This window comes from Erpetoichthys calabaricus, chromosome 17 (assembly GCF_900747795.2).
Source record: "Erpetoichthys calabaricus chromosome 17, fErpCal1.3, whole genome shotgun sequence".
NCBI lineage: Eukaryota > Metazoa > Chordata > Cladistia > Polypteriformes > Polypteridae > Erpetoichthys > Erpetoichthys calabaricus.
The window spans coordinates 54,759,462-54,783,158 of record NC_041410.2 but is presented as its reverse complement, the minus strand read 5'-3'; the positions used below and the strand labels follow the sequence as shown (position 1 = coordinate 54,783,158).

Here is a 23,697-nt window from a genome sequence, read left to right as displayed (position 1 = left end):
AAATTGATAACAATAAACAATCTTTTTTTATATTTCTGAAAGCATTCTTTGTTTACAGCATTTTTTCACACCTGCCTAAAACTTTTGCACAGTACTGTATATATGTATGTATATGTATGTATGTATGTGTATATATATGTATGTATATGTTGCATAGTTTACTGTCAAATAAAGCAAAGAGTACGCTACACATGTTTCGCCCTCATTTGGGCTCATCAGGCGTACACACTGTACTGCTCCCCTCTCGGGGAATTGAACCTTGGACATCAGAGACAAAGCCCCTTTACGCTGTGCCACGGCATGTGGTTTGACCAGACCTACCGGCTGTCAAATAAACATGTTGCGTACTCTTTGCTTTATTTGACAGTAAACTATGCAGCATTCCATGATCTGCTTCTCGCAACTGAAAGAGGGCACCGTGGTGGATGTTTGCCGAATGGCAGACCAACCACAAACGTTACCTGGTAGGTAACCACCCACACAATTCAGGAAATTGACACTCAGACTACGAATGCAATGAAAATATAAATATATATATGTATATATGTATGTATGTATATAATTTTTTAGAGAAATGGTGAAAACTTTTTTTTTAATTCAGCTTTCTTTCAAGAAGAACTTTATTTTCTTTTATGGCACATGTATGATTGATACATATTTTTGTACATATTTTGTTAGTTAAAGCACATAATTTAAGGACACTTTATTTTTAGCATTTTTATTGTCACTGAACAATAAACCTACACATTTTCATTTTGTTAATAGTAAAACACCTCTAACATTAAACTCTGTAGTTTAATTTTAAAAATACACATCAATACACGACATAAAGCTTTTATGCATCTGGACCAAGGCTGTCCTAACAGCATCACAGGCCCCTGTGCCAAGTAGTGAGCTGGGTTGTCCTTTATTGATAGTAAAATAGAGACATACATAGATATGAAAACATTGTGGATTCCTGTGCTTCTTCGGCCAATGTGCATTGTGCCCATACATTAAGACACAGTCCCTGCGTCTGATTATGCAGGAGCTTAGTGAAAAGATATTTTAAAGGGATGAAGGACAAACAAAATTGACCAATCAAATAACATGAAATCGGTTATAGGTATTGGTCTTAAAACCTGATTGGAGCATCCCTAGTAGCATGGAAAGCCTGATTTGTATTAAGTAATTCTTAAAATCTACAGAAAAAATAGTTACTGACCTGGGTGCAACAGTTTGGTTAAATTTGCCAGATCCTGAAGTGTAACCTTTTAAAACATTTATTAGAAAGTTTTTTTCCCTTATTTCTTTAGGAGAAAGAGGTTAGGAAATGGAAGGAAGAACTGCTGGATCAAAGACGCAGAATGATGGAGGAGAAGCTACTACATGCTGAATTCAAACGAGAGCTACAGCTTCAGGCTATTGTTAAAAAGGCTCAAGAAGAAGAAGCAAAGGTAAGAAGGATGGGAATGTGTGCATGCCATATTCAAGCTTTTTCTCAACACAAAAGGGCATTGACAATCTACTCTTTAACATTGCTGTTCTATTTGTGATTGCAGTAGTATCTATTTGTTCCATGTCACATGGTAGTCATTCTTTTAATGTGTGTGGTTCAGAATTTGGTTGCTTGATGTCAACTTAAGACATAATGCAACTATGTTAAAGATTTTGTTGCTATTTGATTCTTAAGCCCACTGGGTGGTCTGACAATTTAAACTTTATTAATGATGGGAAATTCCTTTTACCAGCTTCACAGTAATTACTGTATAATTTCTGTTGATAGTTTGATCTTTACCATACTCATCAGAAAAAGAAGAAAAAAGTAAAGTACATAAAACATTTGGAGTTAACGTATTTAAATTTTGTTTATTCTATAAAAATACTTATTCTTGTTTTTTAGTCTACATTCAGGATTAATCATACAATTGTGTTTATGTTTAGATTTCCTATGATGATTGCTAGTTTCACAATATTTCTTTCTTCCTGTGCATTCAGCTTTACCTTTCAGCTCCTCTTCGCAGGGATAAGTATTGAGGACTTGAATTAAAATGTTTTGTGATGCTTATATTTCTTTGTGGTGTAAGGAGGAAATATATATGAATGGAGTAGAATTGCAAACCTTCTTATTACACAGACCAAGTCTGTTCTAATTCCTTTTATGTTTGAAAATCATTGAGCTGAAAAATCCTGGCTATGAGTGGGCTCTAGTTGGTTAGCAGAGCAGAAAATTTGGCGTCTATCTTAAGTCTTTACATCATGGTTTCATTTTGTCGTGTATATTTCTGGCTTAGTATTTTATATATACTGTAAAACAGTTAATGAACTAAGAGCCTTGTATGTTCTTTTTTCTTCTTTTGATTTTAGAAAAAGGTATTATGTGTTATTAATTACATTAGATATTTGAAAAGAGAAATGTGTTTTGTTTGGATTAATTTCAAGATATTATCTTCTGAAACTGGTACATCTCTGAATGCAGTGGAATCTCCCCAAACCCCTCCAATTACTGTAGAGTAAAAACGTCTCTTATCTTTTCTGAGTTGCATCCCAGCATCTATGGTTATTTCTCAACAGTTGCACATTTATACAATAAGCGATATTGCTAAATAAATGGTGTTTTACCCAAGCATCAGCACTTGCTGTTTATTCTGAAATGCTATACATAAAGTGTGTCAAAACACCACAGCAATCATTTGTTTAAGTTAGGCATTTAATTTTGTGAGTGTTTACTGCACTACAGAGACAGCCAATTAATTATTTTGATAACTATATAGTGTGGGGAACAGCCCGGACACAGACAGGTAGACATGGTGTTATCACCACACACGAGTTTATTATACATTATTTACAATGGTCAAGTGCACAATCCCAGTGCCTCAGCACCAATCACCCCTTTAATTCCTGGCCACAACACAATGCCTTAACTGTCTCTGGTCCGCCTCCACTCCTCTCCACCAAGCTTCGTCCTCTTCCACCCGACTCTTGCCCATGACTGGAGGGAGGCGGCCCCTTTTATTCAACCTGGAAGGGCTTCAGCTGCATCCTGAGGCCTTGTAGCCACACCCCTGTGTGGCGGAAGCTCCAGCGGTGAAACTGGAAGCCCTCCAGGTGTCCCCAATACTCTTCCCCCCCAGCACTTCCCGGTGTGGCGGAAGTACTGAGGTCCAACACTCCCAAGGCATTGGGACGCCCCCTGGCGGTGACTAAGGGCCCCTACAGGGTTGAGCTTCCAAGCTCTGTACCCGTGGTCCCCACAGCAACCAGGGAGGACGCCCCCTCGTGTTCCAGAGGATCCACAAGCCCTCCTCCGGTCCTCTTGGGCGTCCCAGCCGGGCACGAACGCCCGCCGGGCACCACAATAGACAGAGCACAAAAATTTCATTTTCAATGCCTAACTGGTATCCCCGCATACTTTTCAAATGTTGGTAATGTCACTTACATTAGCTTTTGTTATGAAATTTCCAATCATTATTTGAAATACTTTTTTTTTTTTTTTAGGCTTGCAATAACATTATTTTTGAGTAGATGTTTGTTTTTCGCCACATGGTTATTTTTCAGATTTAGTTACTAGTTTTTAATGTCTACAGGTAAATGAGATTGCCTTTATCAATACACTTGAAGCACAGAACAAAAGACACGATGTTCTTGCCAAGCTGAAAGAATATGAACAAAGACTGAATGAACTGCAGGAGGAACGTCAAAGACGACAAGAAGAAAAGCAAGCACGGGATGAGGCTGTTCAGGTAAGGCATTACACAAAGCACCACCAAACACACTGTACTGTATAAAAGTTTTGCATTCAAGTTATAAATCAAGAAGATGTTAAAGCAACACAGCTAATGCGGTGTGAATGTATTAATAAATGAGCCTTTGAAATTAGATGCAATTGTATAAATAAAACTCTACCTAGCAAAGGGCAACAAGATTACCATCCTTAAGGAGCCTTCTAAAAGATGTAATAAGGAATGCCACAAAGGTTTGCACTAACCCAAAATAAAATGTTAAGGGAACTTCACAAATTATATCACAATTAATGGTTTGTTAAACCAAAACATCGGAATAGATTAGCAAACAGAGGTATTAAACAGTAAAGAAAAAAATAAACCAGTACTCTGTAGCCACATCCAAAATAAACCAGTACTCTGTAGCCGCAGAAAGTGCATCCGGTGTAAAATTTTGCCAAATCAATATGCGGACAACAATACAAATTTCCATACTGGATTGGTCGAGCCCCAGGTTAACAACGACCGCCACCAGTACTGTTAGCCAACAGGGTGCTGCAGAAATTGGGCTACTGTTGGCCTAAGAAGGAGAACAAGAGGGGGATGACGTGTCCAGAGACAAGAGGAGAGGAGGAAAGTAAAGAGAATGGAACTGAGGGTAGGAACTTTGAATGTTGGCAGTATGACTGGTAAGGGTAAAGAGCAGATATAATGGAGAGAAGGAAGGTTGATATATTGTGCGTGCAAGAGACTAAACAGAAGGGGAGTAAGGCCAGGTGGATCGGAGGTGGATTCAAATTGTTCTATCATGGTGTAATGGGAGTAGAAATGGAGTATGGGGTTATTCTGAAGGAACAGTATGTCAAGAGTGTTTTGGAGGTGAAAAGATTGTCTGACAAAACGATTATTATGAAGCTGGAAATTGGAGGTGTGATAGTGAATACTGTTAGTGCATATGCCCTGCAAGTTGGGTGTGCAATGGATGAGAAAGAAGATTTCTGGAGTGAGTTGGATGAAGTGAGGAACTGTGTATCCAAGGGACAGAAATTGGTGATTGGAGCGGATTTCAGTAGACATGTTGGTGAAGGAAACAGAGGAGATGAGGAGGTGATGGGTAGGTATGGTGTCAAGGAGAGGAATGAAGAAGGTTAGAGGATAGTGGATTTTGCCAAAAGGATGGACATGGCTGTGGTGAATACGTATTTTAAGAAGAGGGAGGAACAATGGGTTACGTACAAGAGTGGAGGAAGATGCACACAGGTAGATTACACCCTATGCAGAAGAGATGATCTGAAGGAGATTGAAAACTGCAAAGTAGTGGCAGGGGAAAGTGTAGTTAAGCAGCATAGGATGGTGGTCTGTAGGGTGATGTTGGAGATCAAGAAGAGGAAGAGAGTGAGGGCAGAGCCAAGGATCAAATGGTGGAAGTTGAAAAAGGAAGACTGCAAGGTTGAGTTTAGGGAGGAGGTGGGACAGGCACTGGGTGGTAGTGAAGAGTTACCAAACAGTTGGGAAACTACAGCAGATGTAGTAAGGGTGACAGCAAGAAGGGTGCTTGGCATGACATCTGGACAGAGGAAAGAGGAAAAGGAAACCTGGTGGTGGAATGGGGAAGTACAGGAGAGTATACAGAGGAAGAGGATGGCAAAGAAGAAGCGGGGTAGTCAGAGAGATGCAGAAAGTAGACAAGAGTACAAGGAGATAAGGCGCAAGGTGAAGAGAGAGGTGGCGAAGGCTAAAGAAAAGGCGTGTGATGAGTTGTATGAGAGGTTGGACACTAAGTAGGGGAGAAATGGACCTGTACCGATTGACTAGACAGAGGGACAGAGCTGGGAAAAATGTGCAGCAGGTTAGGGTAATAAAGGATAAAGATGGAAACGTACTCACAAGCAAGGAGAGTGTGTTGAGCAGCTGGAACGAGCACTTTGAGAGGCTGATGAATGAAGAGAACGAGAGAGAGAAGAGGTTGGATGATGTGGAGATAGTGAATCAGGAAGTGCAACGGATTAGCAAGGAGGAAGTAAGGACAGCTATGGAGAGGATGAAGAATGGAAACGCCGTTGGTATAGATGACATACCTGTGGAAGCATGGAGGTGCTTAGGAGAGATGGCAGTGGAGTTTTTAACCAGATTGTTTAATGGAATCTTGGAAAATGAGAGGATGCTTGAGGAGTGGGGAAAAAGTGTACTGGTGCCAATATTTAAGAATCAAGGGGGTGTGCATGACTGTAGTAACTACAGGGGGATAAAACTGATGAGCCACAGCATGAAGTTATGGAAAAGAGTAGTGGAAGCTAGGTTAAAAAGTGAGGTGATGGTTAGTGAGCAGCAGTATGGTTTCATGACAAGAAAGAGCACCACAGATGATCTTGCCTTCTGATGGTGTTAATGGAGAAGTATACAGAAGGCCAGAAGGAGTTGCATTGCATCTTTGTGGACCTGGAGAAAGCATATGACAGGGTGCCTCGAGAGGAGCTGTGGTATTATATAAGGAAGTCGGGAGTGGCAGAGAAGTATGTAAGAGTTGTACAGGATATGTACGAGGGAGGTGTGACTGTGGTGAGGTCTGTGGTAGGAGCGACGGATGCATTCAAGGTGGAGGTGGGATTACATCAGGGATCGGCTCTGAGCCCTTTTTTTATTTGCAATGGTGATGGACAGGTTGACAGACGAGATTAGACAGGAGTCCCGTGGACTATGATGTTTGCTGATGACATTGTTATCTGTAACGATAGTAGTGAGCTGGTTGAGGAGACCCTGGAGAGGTGGAGATATGCTCTAGAGAGGAGAAGAGTGAAGGTCAGTAGGAACAAGACAGAATACATGTGTGTAAATGAGAGGGAGGTCAGTGGAGTGGTGAGGATGCAAGTAGTAGAGTTGGCGAAGGTGGATGAGTTTAAATACTTGGGATCAACAGTACAGAGTAATGGGGATTGCGAAAGAGAGGTGAAAAAGAGAATGCAGGCAGGGTGGAATGGGTAGAGAAGAGTGTTAGGAGTGATTTGTGACAGACGGGTATCAGCAAGAGTGAAAGGGAAGGTCTACAGGACAGTAGTGAGACCGGCTATGTTATATGGGTTGGAGACGGTGGCACTGACCAGAAAGCAGGAGACAGAGCTGGAGGTGGCAGAGTTAAAGATGGTAAGATTTGCATTGGGGTGAAGAGGATGGACAGGATTAGAAAGGAGTACATTAGAGGGTCAGCTTAAGTTGGACGGCTGGGAGACAAAGTCAGAGAGGCGAGATTGCGTTGGTTTGTACATGTGCAGAGGAGAGATGCTGAGTATATTGGGAGAAGGATGCTAAGGATAGAGCTGCCAGGCAAGAGAAAAAGAGGAAGGCCCAAGAGAAGGTTTATGGATGTGGTGAGAGAGGACATGCAGGTGATGGGTATAACAGAGCAAGATGCAGAGGACAGAAAGATATGGAAGAAGATGATCCGCTGAGGCGACCCCTAACGGGAGCACCAGACAGAAGAAGATATCCTCTCTGATTTTCTGGTTTTGTATCCCTTAGCTTGGATATATGAGCTGACTGAAAGTAGACTTTGCACTAATGTGCCCCTTATTTTAAATCTTAGATTTTGTAACCCCTAAATGCAATTCTGTTGGTATTTTTGCACATTTATTATGTTTTTTATCATTATTTTGGTGATGTGATCATGCAATAATTTTGTATTTTCAATATTCTCTTCCAAGAGCAGCAGTGCTGCCTGTGATGTCATAATTGCCGCAACTGCATAAGAGGCAGGCGCAGATTAGCCAGCATCCAAGTACATGGGTAAAAGACTAGAAGAAATAAATTCAGGATTAATTTGGTGGGGAAAGGCTAATAGGCAGATAAGAATATTTTGTGTTTGGTTTTCTGACTTTTGATCTTGGGTAATATTTTGGGCATGAGTGATAGTGATTTTTGACTCACTGGTTCTTAACCCTGCCTGTTTGTCATCTTTCACAGCGCCTATGTATATGTATGTATATATAAATATTTATTTGATATCTGCTTTTGGCTTCCACACCCACCATTTCTTAGTAAAGTATATGATGCTGGAGGATACTGATGAGCTTAATTTTTTAAGAAAGGCTTGCACTTCCACATATCAGATGGTTCTGGCCGTATGACTCCCAAAGTTATCTTGTGCTGCCTTAAGGAAAAGGACAGTCTTCTCCTATTACTAAAGGAGAGGTCTATGGATCATCCCAGTGTGAGATTCATGTCACTGTGTGAACCTTTATGCACTAAATGGTTTTTGGCATTATTGTGTGTAATTTACATACCCATTTGTAAACAGCTATAATTCTGCTTATATAATAAAAGAGTTGCATATGGGTGAAATGTAGTGAGTATAACACTCTAGATGTTTCAAAGTAAGTATTTATATGATTAAAAAACCTTTGTTTACACCAATGTAATCTAAATAAAACACAGAAGAACTGGACACTTTACAACAACAACAACATTTATTTATATAGCACATTTTCATACAAAAAGTAGCTCAAAGTGCTTTACATAATGAATAAAAGACAAAATAAGAAATTAAAATAAGACAACATTAGTTAACATAGAAAGGAGTAAGGTCCGAAGGCCAAGGTGGACAGAAAAAACAAAAAAAAAAACTCCAGAAGCCTGGAGAAAAAAATAAAATCTGTAGGGGTTCCAGGCCACGAGACCGCCCAGTCCCCTCTGGGCATTCTACCTAACATAAATGAAATAGTCCTCTTTGTAGTTCGGGTTTTCACGGAGTCACTTGATGCTGATGGTCATACAGACTTCTGGCTTTTAAACCATCCATCATTGTTGGATCATCATGGTGCTTTGGGTAGATGGTGCCACCACCAACAGGACACCGGAAAAGGAAACAGAAGGGAGAGTAGGGGTTAGTACAGATTTTGAATGAATAGTTATTATAATGAATTGTATATACAGAGTATCAGGATTAAATTACAGTGAAGTTATGAGAAGGCCATGTTAAAATAATGTGTTTTCAGTAGTTTTTTAAAGTGCTCCACTGTATTAGCCTGGCGAATTCCTACTGGCAGGCTATTCCAGATTTTAGGTGCATAACAGCAGAAGGCCGCCTCACCACTTCTTTTAAGTTTTGCTCTTGGAATTCTAAGGAGACACTCAGTTGAGGATCTGAGGTTACGATTTGGAATATAAGGTGTCAGACATTCCGATATATAAGACGGGGCGAGATTATTTAAGGCTTTATAAACCATAAGCAGAATTTTAAAGTCAATCCTGAATGACACAGTTAACCAGCGTAGTGACATCAAAACTGGAGAAATGTGTTCGGATTTTCTTTTCCTGGTAAGGATTCTAGCAGCTGCATTCTGCACTAATTGCAAACGATTGATGTCTTTTTTGGGTAGTCCTGTGAGGAGTGCGTTACAGTAATCTAGCCGACTGAAAACAAACGCATGAACTAATTTCTCTGCATCTTTCGATGATATAAGAGGTCTAACTTTTGCTATGTTTCTTAGGTGAAAAAATGCTGTCCTAGTGATCTGATTAATATGCGATTTAAAATTCAGATTACAATCAACGGTTACCCCTAAACTTTTTACCTCCGTTTTGACTTTTAATCCTAATGCATCCAGTTTATTTCTAATAGCCTCATTGTATCCATTATTGCCAATCACTAAGATTTCGGTTTTCTCTTTATTTAATTTAAGAAAGTTACTATTCATCCATTCTGAGATACAGGTTAGACATTGTGTTAGCGAACCAAGAGATTCGGGGTCATCAGGTGCTATTGATAAATACAGCTGTGTGTCATCAGCATAGCTGTGATAGCTCACGTTATGTCCCGAGATAATCTGACCTAATGGAAGCATGTAGATTGAGGGTTTTAGGGATTTCTCTCCAAAAAACTGGATTTTACAGTACATAACCAAAAAATTGTATAATGCACAACCCTGGCTATCACTGTCCCAAGTTTAGATGTTATATTCCATCGCATTGCAAATGTTTGGCATTATGTTACCCCCTTCTTGGAAACATTTTGTCCCTTTTTTGGAAACATTTAGTCTCTTACACCTAAACAATCTATCAAAGCAAATATATCTTTATTTTTTTAAAAAAAAAACTTTTAACATCAGGTTTAATGCCACCCCTTAAATCAATTTCTGTTTACCAGTAGTCACAGAGAAACCATACATTTTGTACAATAGAGTAGGATTTTTATGCTGCAATTCCCACATCTTCTCCTCCCTTCTGTTGCAGTTAACCCACAGAAGTTTAGTGTGTTTTTCTTTATTTATTTACATTTACATTTACATTTATTTGCTTGGCAGACAGATTTATCCAAAGTGGCTTACAAAGGAGGTAAACATAATCAAGAAACATTAGGGTAGGGCTTCTTTGTTCAGCAAGTGTAGTAGGACAGGTAACAAAAGTTGATTGTCACAAGTGAAAAGATGTAATAACTAATAAATTTACAATCCCAGGTTGCAATCAATAAAGCAAATAAAGTTAATCTCATAAATTAACCAACAGTATAAAATATCACAGAGCAAAGTTTTTTCCAGTCAGCTAGACAGATTTTCACAGAACAGATGTGTTTTTAATTGCTTCTTAAATACAGTGAGGATGGAAGTGGGTAGCATCAATCCATCAACTAGAGCTACACAGGAAAAGAGTTTGGATTGAGACTTGATACCACACAGACACGGCATCAAAAGATGCTGTTCACTGGCAGACCTGAGTGTCTCCATATACTGAGATGCTGATCCAGTGACTACTCTGTAGGTAAGCATCAGGGACTTGAACTTATTGCATGTTGCTACAGGGAGCCAATGTAGTGACCTGAGGAGAGGAGTGACATGTGCATGTCTTGGCTGATTAAATACAAGATAGGCAGCTGCATTCTGGACCATCTGCAGCTGATTAATAGCTTTGTGGGTACTCCTGCCAGAAGGGAGTTGCAGTAGTCCAGACATTACAAGACCAAAGCCTGGACTAGTTTTCATAATCTGTCAGGTAAGGTCTGATCTTGCAGATGTTCTGCAGCGTGAACCCGCATGAACTATGAACCGTAGAAATGTGGTTAGAAAAAATAGCTGTTCATCAGTCATCACCCCAACATTGCGTACTGATTTGGCAGGTGACAGTGAACCAGGCTGTACAGAGATGGGGAGTTGAACATATTGGCTGGCTGGGATCACAAGAAGGTGTATATTTATTTATTTTCTTGTTGTTTTTCTTTTGCATTGCATACCAGCTTCTTTCAGTGCTGAGTTAAGGGGGAAGTGACAATTCATTTACTTGCAGTCCAACAGCTAGTCTTAGACACCAGACAGCCACCACTTTTGGGGACCAGGTGGATGTCGCTGGGATGTAAGCATGACTCCAAACCCTGTCCTCTGAAGGGAATGACAGAACTGTGAAGGTTTTTTTTAATCCCATTTCTAATTGTGCTCACTTCACCAAGCTGTTGTTTCAACTTTCCCCACCCCTTTGATTTTATTTCTTGTTTGTAATTCTTGTTTTCTTCTCCCATTCTATGCACACACAGGCGCAATTAAAAACGGGATAAAAAATACAGTCATGGCAGAAATTATCGGCACCCCTGGAATTTTCCTTGAAAATGCACCATTTCTCCCAGAAAATTGTTGCAATTACAAATGTTTTGGTATACACGTGTTTATTTCCTTTTTTGTGCATTGGAACAACACAAACAAACAGAGAAAAATAGCCAAATCATTGCTGGACCTAATTTGCCTCTGTCCCAACTTTTTTTGGAATGTGTTCCAGGCCTGAAATGCAGAAATGGATATATAATTAACAAATGAATTTAGGTTGACCAGACAAAACATAAAATATCCTGGTTGCATATTGTCTGCAATCAAATAAAAGTTAAAGTAAATTTAAGAATCACTGCTTCTTTTTTTTTTTTTTTTTTATTTATTTAAGTTTGCATTTTCCATACCGTCCCAACTTTTTCTGATTTGGGGCTGTACATACAGCTATGACATGTAAGATAAATTACCAGTCATAGACAATTATATGTCATTGAAATGCTCTGAACATCAGCTATGCAATGATGATGAGCCTTTCATTGTATGTGGCTCAACACAGGTGGGATCTTTAATAAAAGCAGATTCACTCAGCTGTGATGCACTGCTCACCTTGGCATATATATTTTCAAATTGTATTAATGAGCATAGACAATGTGGAAACTTAATTTAATTTATTTAAAAGAAGATACCCTTGGGTATGTAAAAATGCCAGTATTGCTTTTGATTAATTTTAGAGTTTATTGCAACATACACAAACAACTCTGAAATATGGTGCCGTCCCACCAACGGGACACCTTGTACATAAGTGGCTACATCACTTACACCTCCATCCATGAAGATGGATCACATTTGTTTTTGAATAATGTTGTTGTTGTTTTACTGTTGGTTCAGTGCATCTGTTTTGATAAGCATAGATAGTGATATCGGACTCTCCCTGTTCTTCGCCCAAATTGCCATCTTAGCAGTCCTTTGTGGTTCAGGGTTGAAATTCTCCTCCGTTTTATATCCTGAACAAACTTTTGTTTCTGCAGTTTTTTGACCATATGACTTTCGTATAACTATTGTGACAGATAGTGATCCACAATTTCTGTCTGACTTTTGTTTATATATATAAAACATAAACATATATAAAAGGAAATCCTGGAATGGAAAGCAAATGAAAGGCTACGATACGTGATCACCTTGAAAGACATTTTAAAGACCCGCGAGACCAGGGAGACTTGCCAAGGTGCATCTTGTGGGGACCGTAAACATGAGACTTGGTGCCAAGAGATTGTTCCAGGGCCATAGCAAAAAGGACAGCTGCTGTACAGGCTTTAAAAAGATTGAAGGGGAGCGTGAGAGCAGCTACCCCCCACCCTCCGAAACGCGAGCAGCATTATACATCCTGCAAGAAAGAATTCATCCACGCCCGGGGCCAGAAATAAAAGACAGGTATTGCTTTTACAACGTCACGTAAGACCAGGCAGTGAGCCATCATTTAAAATCAGTCAAAAGACCTCTAAGCTAGCAGTTGTTGGATTGCTTTTGGCAGGCAAGCATTATGTGCTCCGAGCTCTTAAAACAAGGACATGCGACAGGCAGAAGAGGCAGCTAGCAAGCAGCAAAAAGACAGAAAATGATCCAAAGGCATATCCTTAGCGCATGTTCAGCCGCAATACTCTTCACAACACGAGCAGTATTGTACGTCTGGGAAGAAAAAGATGTAACCATGCGCGGGGCAGGAAATAAAGAAACAAGTATTGTTTTTACATAAGGTTTTAAAGTAAAAGTGAAAATAATGCATATGTAATAATTCACAAGAAGATAACAATCTCTTTAAATTGTAGATTGCCTGCCTAAGGTAAAGTCATCCCTGATGAATGGGGATGTGGGAATGAGGGGCCCTTTCATCGGATTAGCGCTATTTCAGATGTGGAATGGCAAAATGGGGGAGGCAGCTTGATGAATGAGGTCTCCAGGACTTAAAACAAATCCAAATCATATTATGTGATATCATCTAATGTGAAATTCTATTCCGTACTTCTAGAATTTTTATACTGTATTGAGGATTTATTCTGTTCTATGTATTGTACTGTATTGTATTGACCCCCTTCTTGTTTGACACCCACTGCACGCCCAACCTACCTGGAAAGGGGTCTCTCTTTGAACTGCCTTTCCCTAGGTTTCTTCCATTTTTTCCCTACAAGGGTTTTTTTTTGGGGGGCTGTCAAGAGGCAGGGCCTGTTAAAGCCCATTGCGGCACTTCTTGTGTGATTTAAGTATATACAAAAAATAAATTGTATATCCAGTAAACCAAACACAGGGGTTGGCAAGCGAAGCGAGCAGGGGGCGGAGCCCCCTAGTGTATGTATATATATATATATATATATATATATATATATATATATATATATATATATATATAGTGATACCTTGAGATACAAGTTTAATTCGTTCCGTGACCGAGCTCGTAAGTCAAAATGCTCGTATCGCAAATCAGTTTTCCCCATTGAAATGAGAATAATTCGTGCCAGCCCCCCAAAAAGGTTTTCAACATAAGAAAAATATATTTAAAATGAACAAATATTGTATGCAAACAAAATAAAACCTAACACATAACAGAGAATCTAAAGAAATAAACAGATGTTGGCGAAGCCAATTAGCGTATTGTAATGTTTTTTTCTTTCACTTTACTTTTGCTTAACTTAATTTTCTTTCTTTTTTGCCATGCTTTCGTCGCTTTCATTCTCAAGGCATTTCAGTAGAAACCTGTCCAAGGAGATTTGTTTAGTCCTCCCCTTTAGAATGTTTCTGAAATGAGTTAGGCAAGTGTCATTAAATAGCACCGCTGCTCGATCAGTTGCAACTGGTGTTTCTTTTCAATAAAGTCAAGCGTTAGAGAAGTGTCATTAAATAGCGCCACTGCACGATCAGTTGCAACTGGTGTTTCTTTTCAATAAAGTCACGCGTTAGGCAAGTGTCATTAAATAGCGCCACTGCATGATCAGTTGCAACTGGTGTTTCTATTCAAAAAAGTCAAGCGTTAGGCAAGTGTCATTAAATAGCGCCACTGCATGATCAGTTGCAACTGGTGTTTCTTTTCAAAAAAGTCAAGCGTTAGGCAAGTGTCATTAAATAGCGCCACTGCATGATCAGTTGCAACTGGTGTTTCTTTTCAATAAAGTTAAGTGTTAGGCAAGTGTCATTAAATAGCGCCGCTACACGATCAGTTGTAACTTTTTCAGGGTGTTTCTTTTCTTTAAAGTTCGAAACTTTTTCCCCACATTGCAGATACTTCCTTTATCTCACTTTAAGAGATAACTTCCTCCACCATACTGATCTCCTGCACAACCCACGTATGTTGCCGCGTCTGTAGTTCCGTCAACTCCTCTGTCGTCAGTTCCTCGGAATGCTCTTTGATGGCTCGTATTTCGAATTTTGGCTCGTAACTCAAGGCAAAAAATTGACCTAGTGACAAGGCTCGTATCTCAAAAACTCGTACCTTGGGGCACTCGTATCCCAAGGTACCACTGTGTGTGTATATATATATATATATATATATATATATATATATATATATATATATATATATATATATATATATATATATATATATATATATATATATATAGTCGCAATAACGACCATGAGACATTGCGAAGGTTTGGGGCAGCCACCCATTTAATAGTTCCCGGCTGCAAAACTGATTGAAAAAGAGCGACATGTTTATTCAACAGAGTCCAAAACAGAACTGATTTTCTTCAGGCAATATGGCAGCTGTAAAGGCCAGCAAAGGAAGTGATGTCATCAGCACCGGAACCGGCAGGGACGTCATTGGCTGCCCCAGAGCCGGGCGGGATTTCCCTAGACTGGTCTGCAAAAGATCGAGAGGGAAAGTCAGTGCACTTCGCCACCCCCTGGTCTGGCATGGAATTACATGTATTCAAGCCCTTTGGTTGTCTTGTGTGACAGGGCCCCCCCCCCCTTAGCCCAGACCTGTCGGGTCGGGTGTTCTGCACCGAGAGGTCGTGAACGCGGGAGAGAGCATCGGCGTTGGCGTGGAGAGAACCCTTCCGATGAATGACCGAAAACTTATAAGGTTGTAAGTCAAGAAACCACCTCGTGACTCGAGGGTTAGACTCCTTGTGCAGGGCCATCCACTGTAAAGGTGCATGATCCGTGACAAGTGTAAACTCCCGCCCCAAGAGGTAGTACCTCAACTGTGTAATCGCCCACTTAATCGCAAGAGTTACTCTTTCCACCGTTGCATATCTGGTCTCGCGATTCAGCAATATCCGGCTCAGGAACATGACGGGGTGTTCAGCACCATCGACGCTTTGGTTCAACATGGCTCCAAGGCCTGTGTCCGAAGCGTCCGTCTGGAGGACAAAGGGAAGTGAAAAGTCAGGTGCCTTTAAAACAGGTGCTGACGTCAGGGCCCTTTTTAAGTCACTGAAGTCTGTCTCAGTCCATACCACAATGTTAGGGGCCCTCTTCTTTGTTAAATTACTCAAGGGCACGGCTCTCTCCGAAAAGCGTGGTACAAACCGGCGGAAGTACCCTGCTAAGCCGAGAAATGCCTGGACTTGCCGCTTGGTTCGCGGACGGGGCCATGTCAAAATGGCTTCTACTTTAGAGCACTGCGGCTTCACATTACCATGACCCGGCCATGTCAAAATGGCTTCTACTTTAGAGCACTGCGGCTTCACATTACCATGACCCACCAGGTAGCCCAAATATTTGGCTTCTTCCAATCCAAAGAAACATTTCTTTGGATTGATTCGAAGACTGGCTTCACCTAGCGTCCGTAATACTGCTCGGACGTTCTGTAGGTGTTTCTTCCAGGTGCTGGAATAGATGACAACGTCATCCAGGTAGGCAGCACTATACGTGTTATGGGGGCGGAGCACTTTGTCCACCAGACGTTGGAAAGTTGCAGGAGCCCCATGTAACCCGAATGGAAGGACACGATACTGCCAGTGCCCACTAGGGGTGCTAAACGCGGAATCCGTTAAAGGAACCTGCCAATACCCTTTAGTCATGTCAAGAGTGGTCAAATATTTAGCCTGACCAAGCCTCTCGAGGAGGTCGTCCACCCGAGGCATTGGATAAGCATCAAAAAGGGAGACCTGATTAAGTCGACGGAAGTCATTGCAAAACCTCCAACTCCCATCGGGCTTATAAACCAAGACAATTGGGCTGGACCAGGGACTATGACTCTCCTATATGACTCCTAGGTCCAGCATGCGCTTGATTTCCAGTTCCACTTCCACTTCCTTTGCCTCAGGAAGCCAATAAGGGCGTTCTCGGACGATGACCCCAGGTTCAGTCACAATATCGTGGGCAACCAGAGAGGTCCTTCCGGGTTCTTCGTCTACCACCTCGCGGACGGACGAGATAACTGCTTCGAGCTCTCTCCTCTATCGGTTATTTAAATTAGATTAAATAAATACATTTATTAAATAATAAATTTATTTTTTATTTATTTATTTATAATTTATTTATTTAAATTATATATATATATATATATATATATATATATATATATATATATATATATATATATATATAAAAAATATACACAGTGCATCCAGAAAGTATTCACAGCGCATCACTTTTTCCACATTTTGTTATGTTACAGCCTTATTCCAAAATGGATTAAATTAATTTTTTTCCTCAGAATTATACACACAACACCCCATAATGACAATGTGAAAAAAGTTTACTTGAGATTTTTGCAAATTTATTAAAAATAAAAAAATCGAGAAAGCACATGTACATAAGTATTCACAGCCTTTGCCATGAAGCTCAAAATTGAGCTCAGGTGTATCCTGTTTCCCCTGATCATCTTTGAGATGTTTCTGCAGCTTAATTGGAATCCACCTGTGGTAAATTCAGTTGATTGGACATGATTTGGAAAGGCACACACCTGTCTATATAAGGTCCCACAGTTGACAGTTCATGTCAGAGCACAAACCAAGCATGAAGTCAAAGGAATTGTCTGTAGACCTCTGAGACAGGATTTTCTTGAGGCACAAATCTGGGGAAGGTTACAGAAAAATTTCTGCTGCTTTGAAGGTCCCAATGAGCACAGTGGCCTCTATCATCTGTAAGTGGAAGAAGATCGAAACCACCAGGACTCTTCCTAGAGCTGGCCAGCAATCTAAACTGAGCGATCGGGGGAGAAGGGCCTTAGTCAAGGAGTTTACCAAGAACCCGATGGTCACTCTGTCAGAGCTCCAGAGGTCCTCTGTGGAGAGAGGAGAACCTTCCAGAAGGACAACCATCTCTGCAGCAATCCACTAATCAGGCCTGTATGGTAGAGTGGCCAGACGGAAGCCACTCCTTAGTAAAAGGCACATGGCAACCCACCTGGAGTTTGCCAAAAGGCACCTGAAGGACTCTCAGACCATGAGAAAGAAAATTCTCTGGTCTGATGAGACAAAGATTGAACTCTTTGGTGTGAATGCCAGGCGTCACGTTTGGAGGAAACCAGGCACCGCTCATCACTAGGCCAATACCATCCCCACAGTGAAGCATGGTGGTGGCGGCAGCATCATGCTGTTGGGATGTTTTTCAGTGGCAGGGACTGGGAGACTAGTCAGGATAAAGGGAAAGATGACTGCAGCAATGTACAGAGACATCCTGGATGAAAACCTGCTCCAGAGCGCTCTTGACCTCAGACTGGGGCGATGGTTCATCTTTCAGCAGGACAACGACCCTAAGCCCACAGCCAAGATATCAAAGGAGTGGCTTCAGGACAACTCTGTGAATGTTCTTTAGTGGCCCAGCCAGAGCCCAGACTTGAATCCGATTGAACATCTCTGGAGAGATCTTAAAATGGCTGTGCACCGACGCTTCCCATCCAACCTGATGGAGCTTGAGAGGTGCTGCAAAGAGGAATGGGCGAAACTGGCCAAGGATAGGTGTGCCAAGCTTGTAGCATCATATTCAAAAAGACTTGAGGCTGTAATTGCTGCCAAAGGTGCATCGACAAAGTATTGAGCAAAGGCTGTGAATACTTATGTACATGCGGTTTCTCAGTTTTTTTATTTTTAATAAATTTGCAAAAACCTCAAGTAAACTTTTTTCACATTGTCATTATGGGGTGTTGTGTGTAGAATTCTGAGGAAAAAAATGAATTGAATCCATTTTGGAATAAGGCTGTAACATAACAAAATGTGGAAAAAGTGATGCACTGTGAATACTTTCCGGATGCACTGCGTATGTGTATGTATATTATATATAGCATTAAAATGTATATTTTGAACCACCTTTTTTTTAGCTGTTAATTTCCATATCTAGTGGTTCTGATAATTCTTATGTTTATTTAGATGATACCAAATGTATGAAAATTAACAGAATTAATTTAGTTAATAAAATCAGTCATCAAAACAAACCTTAACAAGACATTGCTCTTCATTAAATACTGTTTTATAATGTAGGTGTTTACCTACGTTTTATCACTCCAAATTTCAAATTCAAAGACTCTTTCAACTTTTTTATGATCTTTTTTGGGAGCTGTGATGATCAGGATAATGCAAGGAGAAAGTCAAGTCTCACCAATGGCATGTCACCAACATCTATCCCTACCCTCAATATTGAGCCAGCATGTTTCTGCAGAAAGCAACCAGTTGTTGTTGGAATGACTGCAAAGATGATCAGGTTGTAACGGCCGACCCCTTACCCAGCCACCAGCTACACCTCCAAGACCTGTGGCCTGGATAATTTACTGAGGTTAAATCTAACTATCAAGCCGTACCTCTAACAAATTAAACTTTTCCCCCACAATTGACGGTGTAAATATAAGCACACAAAAGCAGATATGTAAAATTAAATGATTAATTATATTAAATGAAATAAGACAAATGCAAAATAGAAATATATACATATGTAAATATCCCTCCACCACAGCAACAACGTGACACCACCATATATAAATACAACAAACCCTCCCTTTTCCCTGTAACATATAACAAACAATGAACAACAACAATGAATGATATGTGGAATGAATGATCGTGAATTTGAGTCCGGTTATAAAAACTGTCCTGAATACGGATGACTGAATTATAGATAAATGAGTTGTTTGATTTTCCCGGCAATTGGAGCAACCTCACCGTGATTCCTTGACGTGTGGTGGATGACTTTCCAACCACGGGGTCTCTGCAGATGAGGGATGGAAGACAGTCCGGCAAAATGAAAAACAAACTGGTGCGAAAGCGCGATGTGAAAAAACAGCAGGTAAGTTGAATCCGTGGTTGAAAAAATGGTCTCCTTTCTCCTCTCCTTCTCCTTCGTTCTCTTCTCTCCTGATTGCTTAAATAGTCCTATGACGGCTGTAATTGTTTAATAGTGAACAGGTGCTTTCCAGGTTTGGGGTTGCGGTCTCCTTCCATCATCGCATTCACTGACACACACATAAACAGCAAACGGGACAATGGAATTAAGACGCACTTAGTACTAACATTTGACATCACTATAAACTATGTACCCCCGCTAGAAGGTGTTTGCACTAGCTTCTTCATATATGTGAAAATTTAGCTTCATTGTGGTATGTAAGACAAAAAGGGTATTAAAAGCTTTTCTTGGTACTGTATATGTGGATTTTCTTAAAGCAGCTTTTCATAAAGCCTGATTTCTTTAAAATTGCCTAAAATTATTTTCTTGTAAGTAATATGAGTAAAATACAGCCATATTTTTATAGGAATCTTGTAGAAATTACTCATTGTTTGCTTAATAAATGATGAAAGCATGTCATTAACTCCCATAAATACTGAAAAGCTGTTGTTATCATCCATTTGCAGAATTATTATCTACTAAAAGAAGTTAATTTTTTTTCAAGTTTCTATTTACAAACAATAAAGTGATGCAACTTGATTTTATCAGCATGCAAAAGTGAAATAATGTGGCAATGAATGAATTAATAATCATAATTAATGAATGGCAATTCTTAATTGACTCAACTTTTACATAATTAATCCTCTTTACTAAAGACAATCCTGTGAGGAACATATTTAAAAAAAGTCATTTTTGGGTGGAGTCTTCCTTTAATAAGATAAGGAAGTATCTTTATGCATAATTTAAACAAGATCCATTGTTCTAATGCATATTGTAATACACATTAAAAAATATTTATCCCAGGAAGATATATGTACATGCATAAATTATACTTTGTAATTCTGCTACTTCCCACTGTGTTCCCAGTCTCAATAAATATTAAAATATTTATTAGGAAACACATTTATATTTAAAATTCATAGTGACCATATGGCTGACTATTTTTTAAAAGCTAAACTTTCTCATTTTTGTCAGCCTTTAAAGCATGACAAACAGCGCCATAATCAATTTGAGTTTTACGTTGTTGTACTTGTATTTTACTTAACTATTTGTCTGCATTGTCACCCACAAATCCACTTCACAATTGGAAATAAATTATTATTATGGTGACATGATTCTTTGTGCTAACCTGAAACTAAGTATGCCCAAAAAAAAGTCTTTATCAAAAATGGTTATGTATTTCATAAACTACACATACAAGGAAAGTTGCAGATAATAATGGGAAATCGTGAAGTAGCAAATAATCAAAAAGACAAGATATAGCTATCACACTTTGCCTGAGAAATCAGTTTGGTCTTACTCACTTGTCCACGATCCAATATTCACTCATCAGCTACTACATTAAATCCCTGACAGGTAAAGTGAATAACATTGATTATCTTGTTACAATGGCACCTCTCATGGGCTGGGGTATATTAGGCAGCAAGTGAACCGTTAGTTTTTGAAAGTGATGTGCTGTAAGCAAGAAAAATGGGCAACCACAAGGATCTGGGTGACTGACAAGGGCCAGATTTTAATGGCTAGATGACTGGATCCAAAATGGTAATTCTTGTGGGGTGTTCTTGGTTTGCAGTGGTTAGTACCTGCCAAAAGCAGGCCAAGAAAGGACAACCTGTGAACTGATGACAGGGTCATGGGTGCCCAAGGCTCACTGATGTGTGTAGGAAGCAAAGGCTAGCCAATTTGGTGTGATCTACAGATGAACTACTGAAGCACAAATTTCTGACAAATGTAATGCTGGCTGTGAGGAAAAGGTGTCAGAACACACCGTGCATCACATCTGGCTTTGTATGGGGCTGCATGGCAATCACGGTGCCCATGCTGACCCCTGTCTACTACTGAAAGCACCTACAGTAGGCATATGACCATCAGAAATGGACCATGTTGCAATGGAAGAAGGCAACCCAGTCTGATAAATAACATTTTCTTTTAGATCATGTGGACAGCTGTGTGTTCCCAATTTATTGTGGAAAAGAGGTCAGCAGGATGCACTAAGGGAAGAAAACAAGCTGGCAGAGGCAGCGTGATGCTCTGGGTGATGTTCTGCTAGAAAACATTGAATCCTGGCATTCATGTGGATGTTACTTTAACACGTAACACCTACCTAAGGGTTGTTGCACACCATGTACACCCCTTCATGCCAAAGGTATTTTCTGATGGCAGTGGCATCTTTCATTAGGATAATGTGCCCTGTTACACTGACATACATGTTCATCATTGGTTTAAAGAGCATGACAAAGATATCAGAATGGTAAATTGGCCTCCACTTTCCCCAGATCTGTAGTTTGTCCTGGAAAAACAAGTCTGATCAATGTGGACCCCACCTCACAGCTTACAGGGCTTAAAGGATCTGCTGCTAACATCTTGGTCCCAGATACCACTGTGTACCTACAGAAGTCTTGTGCAGTCCATGCCTTGACGGGTCATAGCTGTTTAGCAGCTTGCGTTGGACCTACACAATATTAGACAGGTAGTTTTAATATTGTAGCTGATTGCTTTATCGGACCTTAAGTGTAAACAAAGACAATGTCCCATACAATTCCAAACACTATTTCTCTGACCATATTACATCTTTAACAGGCTAAGTTCTAACCTAACTTACTAAACTCAGAAGGTCACTGAAGATATATCCAGGGCAATTCCTGGAAATGTTTCAGAAAGTTTTGAGGCAGTCTCTCCAGAGTTTGTTCTTATGGCCCACATTATCCAGCAGCCTTGCAATCCAATACATAATGAAAAGGCCAGGCTAGCTTTATTTCACAAATACCGCCTGCCTGCCTCATGGCTCTATTACTTCTGGCACACACCCCCATCAAATAATTACTTATCAACCATCCTCACATCATCGTCTTAATATGTGACAGTTTTACTGGGTAGGTAAATAAGTACGTCCAACACCTTGGTATCAAATTGGATATTTCATAGATTAGTTGTGATCTCTAAAGGCTGCTGTTTGACCAGACTCAAAATATTGGCTATTAGGGAAAAATATGTTAAAAGAAAAATCTATTCCTTTATGTGAGAGTGTTACTCAGTCGGTAATTATGTCCAGTACCTCAAGGCAGTGTGATGCAGTGGTGAAGGCTTTGGACTTCAAACCCTGAGGTTGTGGGTCCAAGTCCCACTACTGATGCTGTGTGACCACGAGCAAGACATTTGACCTGCCTGTGTTCCTTTTGGAAAACCAAAAGAAATGTAACCAGTTGTATCATAAATGTTGTAAGTCACCTTGGATAAATGCATCAGCGAAATAAGTAAATGTAAATGTACCTCCATGTCAGTCAGATACTATATATGTTCTACATGCTACTGCAGCTTGCTACTGCTTTGTGTGCATAATTCAGGTTGCATCTTACATCATGCCTCGACATTTGTATTTATGTAGAGCGAAATCTGTATGAGCTAATTCATTATACATGTACTGTATGTGCAAAGTGAGCTCCAGTGCAGAAAAAATAACCTGCATTAAATCCACTTGGCTCCTATTGGCAATGAGCACAGTAATAATTACACCACAGCAATAAATTCTGGAAGAAGCAATAGTTTTTGACAATAATACCTTCACTGCTTTGGGTTTACATCTTCTACCCTGGGTAATTCTTTGGAATTAGCTGATACCTCTACAGTATGTGACTCTAGAATCAGCATTATGTGTGCTAGAGGCTTCACTAGTGAGTTTATGAGAAATCTTGAAGTGTATCAGTTCAGGCGAGTCGCGTATTGTCCTTCCAGCTTACTGTCTTTGCTATCCTTGGCATCTCTCTGGCTGCCTTGAGATCTTCCACAGTGTTTAAAAGTTATTAATCTCAAGTTTTGTTAACTTTTGCTATTAACTAGAAAAATATGAATTCATTGGAAAAAAATACTTCAATGAGCTGGTCAGGCAGTTTTATAATATAATTGTTTATGGATTTTATTTTATTCAGCTATTGATTTAAAAGTGCTATGAATCAGCATGTGAACATAGATCTTATTGAAAAAGGAGATAACCTAAATAAGTGTGTTAGGTGTAACATGATGAGAACAAATATGTTAAAAACGGTATGCTTGTTGCACACAAATAAACATTCATGGGAAACCCAACAAAGCAGTAAACCAATTTTCCTACTGGGGTTCCCCGTCATTTCTTCCTGTGTGTCTAGTTGGATGAATTC

At 39.9% G+C, this 23,697-nt stretch overlaps 2 protein-coding genes across 2 annotated transcripts in view; one reads left to right on the top strand and one right to left on the bottom strand.

Moving 5' to 3' along the window:
* scaper (S-phase cyclin A-associated protein in the ER) overlaps positions 1–23,697 on the top strand; it is a 720,649-nt gene that overhangs the window by 254,784 nt on the left and 442,168 nt on the right. Inside the window, 2 exon segments of the mRNA XM_051920308.1 lie at positions 1,296–1,436; positions 3,567–3,722. Of these exon segments, the coding sequence (XP_051776268.1) occupies positions 1,296–1,436; positions 3,567–3,722 (297 nt within the window).
* LOC127526109 (uncharacterized) overlaps positions 8,608–23,697 on the bottom strand; it is a 416,670-nt gene continuing 401,580 nt past the window's right edge. Inside the window, exon 2 of the mRNA XM_051920346.1 lies at positions 8,608–9,268. Within this exon, the coding sequence (XP_051776306.1) occupies positions 8,654–9,268 (615 nt within the window). The 3' untranslated portion in view covers positions 8,608–8,653. The remainder of the gene's footprint in view (positions 9,269–23,697) is intronic.